We start from the raw sequence: 12626 nt of genomic DNA on the forward strand, positions 1-12626 counted from the left end.
GACTTCAATTCCCCACTGTGCCTCCTGGGAGATTCAGCCTGTGTAGCCTTGGGCAAGCTGCACAGTCCAAAAGTGCCCCAAGAAGAAGAGAATGGTAAAAAACCTCTGTGTACTGTATTCTCTTCTTGGAAAACCCTGGAATGAGTTGCCATAAGTCAGAATTGACTTGATGGCACATAATTAGAGTATCGCTGTTATGAAGAGGAATGTGTCGGAGGAGGGGGGAATTGTTTGCTGCTTCCCGTCTCCTGCTTTTTGGAAGAATCGAGTGCAACTGAGAGTAAAGCCCTTTGAACCCAACGGGGCTTCCTTCAGACCAGACATGTACAGAATGGCATTATATGGTCAGGATGCATATATTTATTTATTTAGCTACCTACCTAGCTTCTAAATTGCCCAACTTAGTGAAATACTATTCATGGCGATTTACATAATTAAGCAAAACGTACAAATAAAATAATAAAAGAATGCATAGATACTATCACAAATAAACAAAAACAAAAAGAGGAAGGCAACCAAGAATTCAAAATCAGTAGTTTCCTATTGACAAGAATTTTTTTTCAAAGCAGCCCTGTTAATCTGTCTCAGCATGTCAGCAAAAATAACTGAGTGTAAAAGGGAGGGGGGAAGGCAGGTGCTACAGTATTTAGCTTTTTATTCTTTCCTTTTTCCCTTTACTATTCATAACAGGATGCAGTTACAGATTGATTAAAGTTGGCGTTCTTTTCTTGTTAGTGTATGCTCATGTAGAGAGTTGGAAAATTGTTTCAGATGTATTGCATGGGGATGGTCTCCATTCTCCGGTATTAAACAAGCACTAAATATTTGGAGAGCCAGGTGTCCAGGGTTTTTCTACTCAAGAACAAAATAGGGGATTCCCTTCTGCTGATGTGGCTGTTACTCCCGAAGAGGGTGGGTGACTTTTACTCTGGTGCTTCAGTTGTGAATGTTCTGCCTTGGGTGGCCCTGCGAGGCGTCCAGGCTTGTAACGAGCCTCCTAATCACATGGCTATCAGCGTCTCTGACACACATTGGCAATAAAATAAAATAAAATAATGGATTTGAAAATCCTTTTAGATAGAAGGTTTTAAAAAAATTTTATTGTTAAAATGCTTTCTATTTTAAAAAAGCCCTACACTCTTTGATGATAGTTGCCTTTTAAATTTATGATTTAAATTTTAAATTTATGATTTAAATTTAAATCATGGATCTCATGATGGAATAGAGATTTTACACTCTAATTCTAAAGTTGTCTTTCACTTCCTTTTATAGGTGGAGCGGGAAGCAGACAGAATGCTTGGCATGTGCCAGGGGTTCATCTCCATGCGCACCATGGCGCCCCAATGGCCCTGCTGGGAAATTCTCCCTTAGTGGAACACCAATAACTCTTCCGCCTCTTCCATCTTCCCACAGTGGAGGACCTTTGTCGTTTTAGGGGTTGTCCAGCTTCACTACAGCATTTACTGATTGACATCATGCAGGAGAACTATGACAATGTGATCTCACTGGGTAAGACTTGGGGCACTTTCCATTAAACCACCAGGTGTTGGCACATTGTCTAACCCAGTAGTTCCTTGGGACCCCAGATGTTCTTGGACTAAACCTCCCAGAAGCCTTCACCACTAGCTGTGCTGGCCAGGATTTATGGAAGTTGTCATCCAAGAACATCTGAGGGCCCATGGTTGGGAACCACTGGTTTGTGACATTTCTCCTAACCATAATTCACTGGTATGAGGCAAACATCAACGGTTTAATCCAGAAATGAAGGATCTTTGGATTTCTAAATGTTTTGAGCTTCAGCTCTCAGAAGCCCAAGCTAGTACAGTGGGGTCTCTACTTAAGAACTTAATCCGTATTGGAAGGTGGTTCTCAAGTGGAAAAGTACTTATGTAGAATCTGCATTTCCCATAGGAATGCACTGAAAACCATTTAATCTGTATCTGCTCTTTTCCGTCCATAGAAACTAATGGGAAGCTGCTATTCCTCCTTCTGCCACTAGAGAGGGATATTTTTTCTTTTTTTTTCTTAGGTCAGGGAACAGTGTTAAAAGCACTTCTGAGGAAGCTAATTTTGAAGCAATGGACTGAAAACCAATTAATCCGTTCTGGCTGTTTTTTTGTTATGTAGAGGTGCGTTCGTACATTGAAGCATTAGTTCCCATAGGAACTAATGCAAAGCTGGTTAATACGTACTCTACCACTAGGGGGAGAATTTTTTTTAACCTAAGATGGTAAAGGTAAAGGTTCCCCTTGACAATTTTTGTCCAGTCGTGTTCGACCCTAGGGGGCGGTGCTCATCCCCGTTTCCAAGCCATAGAGCCAGCGTTTGTCCAAAGACAATCTTCTGTGGTCACATGGCCAGTGCGACTTAGACACAGAACGCTGTTACCTTCCCACCAAGGTGGTCCCTATTTATCTACTTGCATTTGCATGCTTTCGAACCGCTAGGTTGGCGGGAGCTGGGACAAGCGACGGGCGCTCACTCCGTCGCGTGGATTCGATCTTACGACTGCTTGGTCTTCTGACCCTGCAGCACAGGCTTCTGCGGTTTAGCCCGCAGCGCCATCACGTCCCTTGACCTAAGATGACCTAAGGTTAAAAAAAGAGCAGGAAAGGTTTTTTTTCCTGTTCTTATCTAGGATTTCTGTTCTCAAGTAGAAGCAAAATTTAGCAAACGGAGCTGTTCTTAAGTAGAATTATTCTTAAGTAGGGACGTTCTTAAGTAGAGACCCCACTGTATGACTGACCAGCAGTAAGGATTTGTGGAAGTTGTAGTTGAAAATTTTGGATAGTCAGAGGTTTAATCACTAGGATCATCCAGTGAAATGAGGTTGGAGATGAGAGGAACTCTGTCCAGCACATTTTCCTATCTTTTATTTGCTTGTTGCAACAGTTGGGGTTTTTTCTTCTCCTAAACCACCTCCTTTTTCAGTATCTCAGATTAAGGATCTTTTAGTTGAGTCAAAATTGATCAGTGGATGTAAGTTGCGGCCTGAATCAGAACATTGAGCTCAAAGTGCCCCCTTCTCCCATGCAAAGCCATGTTAGTCAGATTTGCACTTCTGGAAAAAAAAATGAATGTGGAAAAAGCTGTGTTTCATCAGACCCAACCCTTTATCTATGTAGCCCTATGATATAGACTCTGAATTGTGCTAGCAGGGCCTTAACATAGTTTGTATTTTTCTACTGCAGTTCCCAGAATTCCCCTTCACCATGGTCAATGAGGAGGGGATGTTCAGAGCCGCAGTTTAAAATATACCTTTGCCATGATCTGAGGTCTCAAGCAGACGTTTGTTCCCCTCTCTTGCCATGCCATTCTTTCAAGTCGGGTAGGCCCTCCAAGACTGTAACTCCCATCTGTCATTGTCAGCCTAGGGAGGGATGTGGGTGAGGAATTTTGGGAACCACAGTACAAAAGCCTCTGGCGTTCAAGGGGAGCTGCTCAATGCTTCAGCCTGGGACGTTCTGCATGCAAACCATGTGCTCCACCACTGCATTTGCTTTCACCTCCTGTAAAGGTGCCTCCCCCCCCTCCAGCAACTCCTTAATGATTCTGCACTACTTTGATAAAGGAAGCCACAGCTTTCCATTTGTAAGACCTGAGCAGGCCTGTACATGTTGGAACGTTGTGGAGGTTGCTCGCTAATTGGGTGGACATAAGTTGGATGTGACTTGATGGCTCATAGCAACCACGACCACCACCGCTTATTTTATTTATTTAAAACATTTAACACCACCTTTTCCCTAAAAAGGGGCAACTTACATCATTAAAAATACAATATTAAAAGCTAAACACGTAAATTATTCAAATATCAAAGAAGAATTAATAACATATTTTCAAAAAGCAAAAATGTGAGCGAAAGGCATGATAAAAAAACAGATTTAAAATTAACAAAATGTAAACCATCCTGTTTGTTGTCTCTTAGAGAGTGGAAGGCCTAGAACCATAGAATAATTGAGTTGGAAGGAGCCTATAAGGCCATCGCGCCCATATCTCAGCTGGATCTCACTTAAGTCTCTGTTTTCCCATTCACAGCAGAGGAGATTGCGATCAGCTGGCCCCGGATAACTGCTTTTGCTGAGTCCCATAGAAGGAGAGGACTGGTTTCCGGTAAGCTCGTGAGGACGGAGGTACAGTACTTGGACGTCAGTCTGTTTCATCTCTTTCTAAAGCAAGAATGGAGAAAGTGTAGCTTGAAGGCTACATGCAGCCTCCCAGGGGCGTTTTTGAGGCTCTGCAGGCCCCCATCACTCATTGATGATTTAAAAAAATGCATTTATTTTAATTTTTCCAATCGTAAGGGAATGTGTGTGTGTAGGGGACTCAGCGCTCCAGCTTATAAACCCTCCTCCAAACAAAACCAGAATTAAATCTAGAACTGGATATTTGGTCACCTCCTATTTTGATTATTTTTTTAAATTCAGATTTTTGGCCTTTATTTATTGATTTCTTTACTTATTTTATTTCTTTGATTTATATACTGCCACCCCCATTAGTGCTGAGGCACACTATTCTGGACTATTTTGGGACCTGATATAGCCCTTGATTGAACATTTTACTCCCAGACCCACCAAAGTCGTTTACTCCAAGTTCATGTGCATCCTCAGACGTCCTGGAGGATAAAGCCTGCATGATTTTGATTGCACTTTTGGATTTCCCTATGATTTATCTATGTAGACTTTAAACCAAGGATAAGGACATTGGCTCAATGCTAACTTAACACCAGAGCAAGTGGGGCTGATCACTTTATTTTCATTCTTGCTTAAAAATTGGCATGGAGAGGAATTTTTAAAACCAGATTCTATAAGTCTGCCTTAAAGCAGCATGTTGTACAAATCTTCAGACAGCAATAGCATTCACTTTTGTCCTGGCAAAGCTTCCTCTGCTGATAAATGCACATCAGCTAGCTATTAAAACACGAGAGCAGACCAGGGATTCCCCGATGCCCCACATCCATGGGCAACTTTTCAGTTTCTATTTTGTCTTCTCTGTGATGTATAGAAATGGAGCCTGATCAGGGCCAGGTGGAACTGGCCGAGATTCGGGATGTGACAGGAGCTGGGCCAAGCGAAGGCGGAATGAATGCTGACCTCCGCCGGCAGCTGGGTCTCATCCTGCAAACAGCTGGCCGGAGCCAAGTGGAGAAGATGCTGCGGGAACTGGTGAAGGAGCAGAGCCAGGAAGGGAAGCGCAGAGTCCGGAAGAAGGTGCCCAAGAGCCCCAAGGATGAAGGTGGGCCGGGTCTCATCCCATGAGCTGCGGTGGCAGTAAAAAAAAGGGTGTGTGTGACATTCGTCTGAAATACCGGGGAAACCCTTGACTGGGTTGCCAGATTCTCTGGATGCCAGATTGGCTCCATCTCTCCTGCACCCTCTCTGTGATCTGTCTAATTTAGAACAGTTACCCTTTTGCTTCATTGTGTGGTTAGGTATAGGCAACCCAGGGCTTTCTAGATATTTTGGTTTTTATGGCTCCAAGCCAGCATGGCCAACAGGAATAGTGGGTTGCAGACCCGAACATATGCCCTAAGTCAAGTTGCTAGATTTAATTAAAACAAGCCCCCTAAACTGCTGAGTGGTAAATCTTAAATAATTGCATGCCGTCAAGTTGACTCCAATTTATGGTAACCCTTTCCAAGGTTTTCTAGATAGAAAATACATAGAAGTGGTCTACCATTCCCTTCTTCTTGGGGGCGCCCTGGGACTGTGCAGTTTGCCCATGGCTGTTCTCGAGGAGGCCCAGTGGGAAATTAAATTCCTAACCTCTGGCTCTGCAGCCAGATATCTAAACCATTGAATTATCCAGCTAGTTGTAGTAAATATACATTCATGTAAATATCACTGATTCTATGTTTCTACCCTGGCTGAGAGTGCCAATTGGATTTAGGGTAAGTTTGCTTCTGGCCTGTATTCTCACCAATTATTCTTATTTAGAAGCGATAGCCCTCTTTTCTACTTCCTGTAACTGGTGCATCACTGCTCCTAATTTCTTCCTGCCTTGGTGTTTTCAGTGGCAACGTTTTAAAACAATCCAAGTCAAATATTGCACTTCTTAAACAAATATCCAAGCTGAAACTCAGGTATCTGTCAGGATGCACACATTTCTGAATCTTGTTAATACAGTTTCTTTTTTTAAAAAAAGGTTATAAAAGCATCCACAAAAATGTGCACATTAATAGTCATGATTTGAGAAAGTATTTAGGCTGAGCAAAAATTGTATACAAAAATATTTGTTATTTTAGGAAATGCACATGAAAAGACAGAAATGGAATGAAAGAAGCTTAAGATTAGAAAAATTTAAAAAACTGAAATTTGACTGCTTTACCTGTAACAGCCATAGACTCAGGTTCAGCTTGCGTCTAAAGCAACAAGTTTAGCTTCAGCTGCTCCCATCACAACTATCAGTGGTTGTACATTTGGGTTGTGGGTGTTTTACATCCATTGGGAAAGCTCCGTACTGCAAAATGCCAGACAGAATTCTGCGCTAAGACCAACTGGATTCTGTGATCTGCACATATGACACAAATTATGTCAATTTTCCACATAAAGCTACCATATTACCAGAAATCTCACTCATACTTTTTTTTTTTGGTTATCTGGGGTTCTGTGACACATTGCCCATACCTTTCCAGAATCTCTCCTTAAAACCTTAAGGACTAGAGCCTTGTCTTTCTGCTGAGATGCAGAGATAACTGAATTCTGCACTCATTATCAGTCATCATGAAATAAATACACTTATGCCTAGTCCTTAGCCTGAGTCCAACTAGAATCTATTTTAAAAATGCACCCAACTGATAGCTAGGGGTTTAACCCCTGCATAGCTTAGTGGGGTAGTCATAGATTTAGCAGTCTCTCCTTGCTTCCATAAAATGGTCAAGCTTGAGCTATGGTGGATCTCCGGAAGGAGACATCCCACAGTTTGAAAGCAGTCCCCGGAAATGTGGTGTTTTGTTCTCAGACCAGATGAATGAGAACATGGTCAAGTGGCCATGTGAGGGCCGGAGGACGACTTTCTAACAGCGCTTTCACTGTGTCTATGCTTTCTAGTTGAAAAACCTGATTGAAGAGCTGGGGTAGCTTCCTTTTATGAGCTCCCAGAATCCTCCAGCCAACCTGGCTCCTGCGCTCCATGTTATCTCAGGGATTCTGGTAATTGTATTCTAAAAAAACAAAAAACCAAAAAAAGGGAGAAATTTGTTAGTGAGGCCAGAGGAAGGGATAAATGCCTTGAATCGGAGATGGTCATAGCACCCTTTGTCTTCCCATCCACCTAACAGCTGCCGAAGAGGGGGAAGAAGAACCACATCCAGAGGAAGAAAACCCAGAGGCGATGGTGCCCTTGGGTTCTCCGTCCGGGAGACTGAACGGTCCTGATGAGGGGGACACCCGGGGCAGCCACCGCCAGCTGGATCTCCAAGAGGAGCCGCCGTCCCAAGGGCCTGCGACACGTCAGCCGGATGGGAAGGCTTCCAAGAAGCTCAAAGATCGGTGTGTGGCCTCTGTGGGAGCAGAAAGGCCAGGCCTGTGTGTCGAGTGTGGGAAGAGGAATTTGGGCAGTGCTAGGCGGGGGCATGGCACCCCCACTCCGGAGAGGCCGCACCAATGCACGGAATGCGGGTGCTGCTTCCGACAGCGCTCCATCCTGGCCAAACACCGAAAGATCCACACGGGGGAGAAGCCTTACCTCTGCACGGCCTGTGGCAAGTGCTTCAACCGCAGCTCCAACCTGGCCCAGCACCAGCGGGTCCACACGGGGGAACGCCCTTTCCCCTGCCCCTCCTGCGGCAAAGCCTTCACCCAGAGGTCGGACTTGGAGCGTCACCAGCGGGTCCACACGGGAGAGCGCCCTTACGCCTGCCAGGACTGTGGCAAGCGCTTCTCTGTCAGCTCCCACCTTGACCGGCACAGGCGCACCCACCGGCACAATCCCCGGGAGGAGGGCTTCCCGGCGGTGGCTTCCCTTCTGGCGCCAGCCACCCACTGCTGCCCGGACTGCGGGAAATGTTTCGGACATCGCACGGCCCTCTCCAAGCACCGGAAGACTCACTCCGGAGAACGCCCCTACCCGTGCGATGCCTGCGGCAAGCGGTTCAGCCGCAGTTCCAACCTGGCCCAGCACCAGCGCATTCACACCGGGGAGCGCCCCTTCTCCTGCAGCGACTGTGGCAAGGGGTTCATCCAGCGCTCGGACCTGGAGCGGCACCAGCGGGTGCACACGGGCGAGCGCCCCTACACCTGCGCCCAGTGCGGCCGGGGGTTCTCTGTGAGTTCCCATCTTGACCGGCACCAGAGAGTCCACCAAGCCCAGGCGGCCGCCGCCTCCACCCACCGTTGCCCTGAACATGCGAAGGGCTTCCATCTCAGCAAGGGAGGCAAGCAGGTTCTCAAACACCCGCTGTACAGCGGCAAGGGGCGCCTCACACGCAGCGGCCACTGCTTGGACTGCGGAAAGAGCCTGGGCAAGATCTCACCTCCGGCGCCGGCGCCACCCGTGGAGAAGCCCTTCAAGTGTGAAAACTGCGGGAAAGCTTTCGCCCAGCGCTCGGCCCTGGTGAAACACCAGCGCATCCACACAGGGGAGAAGCCGTTCTCCTGCCTGGACTGTGGCAAGGCTTTCATCCAGAAGTCGGACCTGACCATCCACCGGCGCATGCACACGGGGGAGAAGCCCTACCGCTGCGACGCGTGCGGCAAGTGCTTCAGCGTCAGCTCCAACTTGTTGACCCACCAGCGGACTCACCTGGGGGAGAAGCCCTACGCCTGTGGGGAGTGCGGCAAGGCCTTCATCCAGCGCTCGGAGCTCACCATCCACCAGCGCACCCACACGGGGGAGAAGCCCTACAAGTGCAGCACCTGCGGCAAATGCTTCAGCCGCAGCTCCCACCTCAACCGCCACCAGCGCACGCACGGCAACGACAAGGCCTCCGTGGCAGCCGTGCCCCCAGCCGCCTTGCTGGCTGCCAAACCGGCCCCTCCTCTGCCCGGCTCTGCCTCCTTCACGTCGCCCAGCCCTCTCCCTCCCTTGTCTTCCTTCCCCTTTTCCCCGTCTTCCCTCTCCCTTCCTCCTTTGGACCTGCCTTGGTCTCTGCCCTTTCCGTCCCGGGGCTTCTCCCACCCAGCGTTCTCTTCTCCCGTCCCAAGTGGCGTCCAGGCTTCTTCTTTAATCAGCTAGACCCCCTCCTTTCCCCATGACCCCCTCTCTCCATTCCCTGCCCTTTGGACGTTCCTCTGTTTTTCACCCCTCCATCTCCCCTGTTGGGCCCCAATTTTCCCCATCTCATTCTGCCTTCCTCATAAAGGAGCCGTCGCTCATGCTCGCCCATCTGGGTTTATTTGGTTGTACAGACCTAGTTCACGTTGAGCCATTAACCTCTGGGAACGTTGTGCATTGTGGGCCACCTCTCTTCCCACTGATGGATATGTTGCTGAAAACCAGCTCTAACAGAGAGGGCCAGAGAGGTGTGAGATTACACTGTGAGAATAAATTCTCTGTCACCTGAGCTGAGAATTGAGTTACCTAGACTACTGGTTCTTAACATTGGGTTACTCAGGAGTTTTGGACTGCAACTCCCAGAAGCCTTCACCACCAACTGTGCTGGCTGGGGTTTTTGGGAGTTGCAGTTCAAAAACATCCGAGTAACAAAGGTTAAGAACCACTGACCTAGACCATCTTTCTTCAAGTTGGCGCCCTTGAGATGCCTTGAGGTGCAAAGCCCATAACTCCCAGTCAGCATCATGATAGCCGCCATAGTGGAGAATGATGTGTCTTGTAGCCAAGTACATCATGCTAGTGTGGGGGGGGGTCTTAGTTGGAGAAGGTCTATTTCACACCATTAACAGCCTTCGCTTCAGGCAAGGAAGTCTTTAATACCAGGGAGCGTTCATACAGTCATATCAACTAACGATGACAAAAAGACAAAAACATTCTGGCACTTTAAAGATATGTTATTTTTTAATGTGAATTTTTTGCAGATCAAGCCCATTTCCTCAGATATTAGAATGAGGATGTATGACTGGCATATTTGTACACGGGCCACGGGTTGAAATGACATGCTCTGGGGAGAAAAAAAACAGATGGACTTTGTATCAACTCCTCTTGGTACACCTGATGTAAGCCCTTCTGCATTCTGATATCTGAGGAAGTGGATTTGAAGCATGAAAACTAACACTAAAATACTGCTATTTGTCTTTAAGGTGCCACATCCCTTCCCTCACAAGCAAATGGTAGAAGCCAATAAAAAGCTAATTTTCCTGGTGCGTTCTGGTGGCATGTTCCACCACTGCTCTCCATTCATAGAAAGAAGGAAAAGGTTGGGTATGACTGCCAGAGATAACCATAGAAAGAGGAAGAGGCTACATTTGGTGACGCTGCTTAATGTGCAGGCCATTGGAAACTGCCCATGGTGCCAGGCCCCAACACTGATCCTATTTACATTAGAGATGTGATTACCATTCCATCCAGTGCTTGGAAACTCACTTGACTGAGCCTACAGTTGTCAGGATCCCATGGGAAGCGTGGCCACTGGCTTTCCCAAATTCTCATTATGTCTTGCAAGGCAGTGAGTGGTTCCTTAACCCTAGCCGTTGGTTAACCCAAGTGTTGCAGTGTTGTTGGACTAGAACTAGAACTGCCAGAAGCCTTCACTGCTAGCTGTGCTGACAAAGGACTGCTGGGAGTCGTAGTCCAAGAACATCAGTAGACCCAAGGTTGGGAACCACTGTTGTAAGGAAACTGTAAGAAGGCATGGCCTTCATGTGCAGTAAGATGAGGTGGGGAGGTAGCGATACAATCCTGAGGTGATTATTTTTTGTCACATGTAGCACTTTAGATACGGTGTGGGAAGGATGGGGGAAATAATATTTTTGAATATTTTTCTGCATTACCGTCTTTAAAATGAAATAGTGGGTATCCTGTGTTAGAAGACTTCTCCCTGATGTGGGGAAGTGTTCAATACGTAGGCATTGGTTTGAAATGGTACAATCCACTTCCCTACCCAATCCAGGCTCATACTGCTGTGTGGATTTGGGGCATGGTGGGCAAAGTGCAACCTTCCAGTTGCTGAGCTGTGAATCCCAGCATCTTTCCCCATGAGCTGTGCTGGCTAAGGATGATGGGAACGGCATTTCAGTAATAGCTGATGGCATGCATTTTGCCTGCTCCTGATTTAGGGATTTGTAACTGAGAATTCCAAGCATTGTTACTAAACTATAATATCCCAGACTCTTTTGTGTCGGGGAGAAAACATATGGATTGGTAGCAAATTCATGTTGACGTTTCTGAGGTAAACAAGCCTGTATTAGGGCTCCTTTCTGCCTAGATTGGCATGCTCTTCCATTTTTGTGTCTTCTTGGTTTTGATCTTTCTGCTGTTGGGCAAGCCAATCTTTCCCACCCAACTTTTGAAGTCCTAAGGTGCTACCACCATCCTCTTGATTCTCTACATTGTATTGCATTTACAGAAGAAATGTGATGAATGTCATACTTGGCGAGATCGAAAAGGTGAGGGATGGATTTTCCTTGGTTGCTGCTGAAGGTCTTGCCTCCTCTGACAATTGTAAAGCATGCAACATGTACCTTGTTTTGAAACATCTCTGGCGTCTTCTGCCGGGAAAGGGTTGTGGCTTTTGGCTGGGGACTGTGTGTACTCAGAACAGAATACTATCTTCAGGTCTCAAGTGTGATAACATCTCTCATGTTCCAGATGTTTTATAGTTTATCGTCATAATCAGGTCTGTGAATTTGCGCAAACCGTAAGCATTTCACATATATAGACATGGCAGCTCTTTTCTTCATTCTTGTTGTTCTTGTTAATATTGTTCTCTGTTGTAGGGAGAATTGTATCAAGTGTAAACCTGGCTGTCGTTGTTGATTTTGGGGGGCGTGGAGCAAAATTTCTAAACTGAATAAAAATAAAAATGAAACATACCATCTGATGAAAAATCTGCTCCCATCCTCTCTCTCATTTCTCCCTCACTCCCTGCAATGCCTCTGGATGCTAACTGGATAATGTTGGTGTGTGTGTGTGGGGAACAAGGAGTGAAAATGTTGACAACACCAATGGCAGCTATCAAAATGGTCTACAGGATACCCTCTTGTGCTCTCTACCAGTCCCAAAGTGACACCACACAGGAGAAAATCCCAGAAGTTGACTCCTTTTTTCATCAGTTAACCACTGCTCACCCAAACACAAAGCAATGGTTAGGGCTGCTTTTCAACAAGTGTGAATGGTAGTGAGGGCAAGAGGCTACCTTGTAGATCATCTTCACTGCTGAATTGGTGTTGCCAACATTCATAGCCTTCTGCTGTGTAAAGCTTGGGCATCCTTTTTCCTGCTAGCAACGTGGCACAACATCACTACACAATATCGAGCCATTTCCTGGCTTTTTGAGTTGTGGGTACAGAAGCACAATATCCTATATTCATAAACTGAAGGGTTTTTTAGAAAAAAGAATTGTATGTCCTGGTTTCCCAGGACTTTAAATACATATGCTACACACAAATTCAATCAAGAAACTTCCTCATATAGAATGTACCCAATGCTAGAGGATTCCGGAAGCACATGCTCTGTGCTATAGTTACTGGGAGAGAAAAGAAGCGAGAACTGCTTGGATGTGGCTATCGTCCCTC

At 46.3% G+C, this 12626-nt stretch overlaps 1 protein-coding gene across 1 annotated transcript in view; it reads left to right on the forward strand.

The window, feature by feature from the left end:
- Window positions 1-11939, forward strand: part of LOC110088030 (uncharacterized) — a 33960-nt gene extending 22021 nt beyond the window's left edge. Inside the window, exons 5-8 of the mRNA XM_072987049.2 lie at window positions 1387-1509; window positions 4036-4149; window positions 5002-5232; window positions 7277-11939. Coding sequence (XP_072843150.2) covers window positions 1387-1509; window positions 4036-4149; window positions 5002-5232; window positions 7277-9171 — 2363 coding nt within the window. The 3' untranslated portion in view covers window positions 9172-11939. The remainder of the gene's footprint in view (window positions 1-1386; window positions 1510-4035; window positions 4150-5001; window positions 5233-7276) is intronic.
- The last annotated feature ends 687 nt before the right edge of the window (window positions 11940-12626 follow it).

This window comes from Pogona vitticeps, chromosome 2 (assembly GCF_051106095.1).
Source record: "Pogona vitticeps strain Pit_001003342236 chromosome 2, PviZW2.1, whole genome shotgun sequence".
Taxonomy (NCBI): Eukaryota; Metazoa; Chordata; class Lepidosauria; order Squamata; family Agamidae; genus Pogona; species Pogona vitticeps.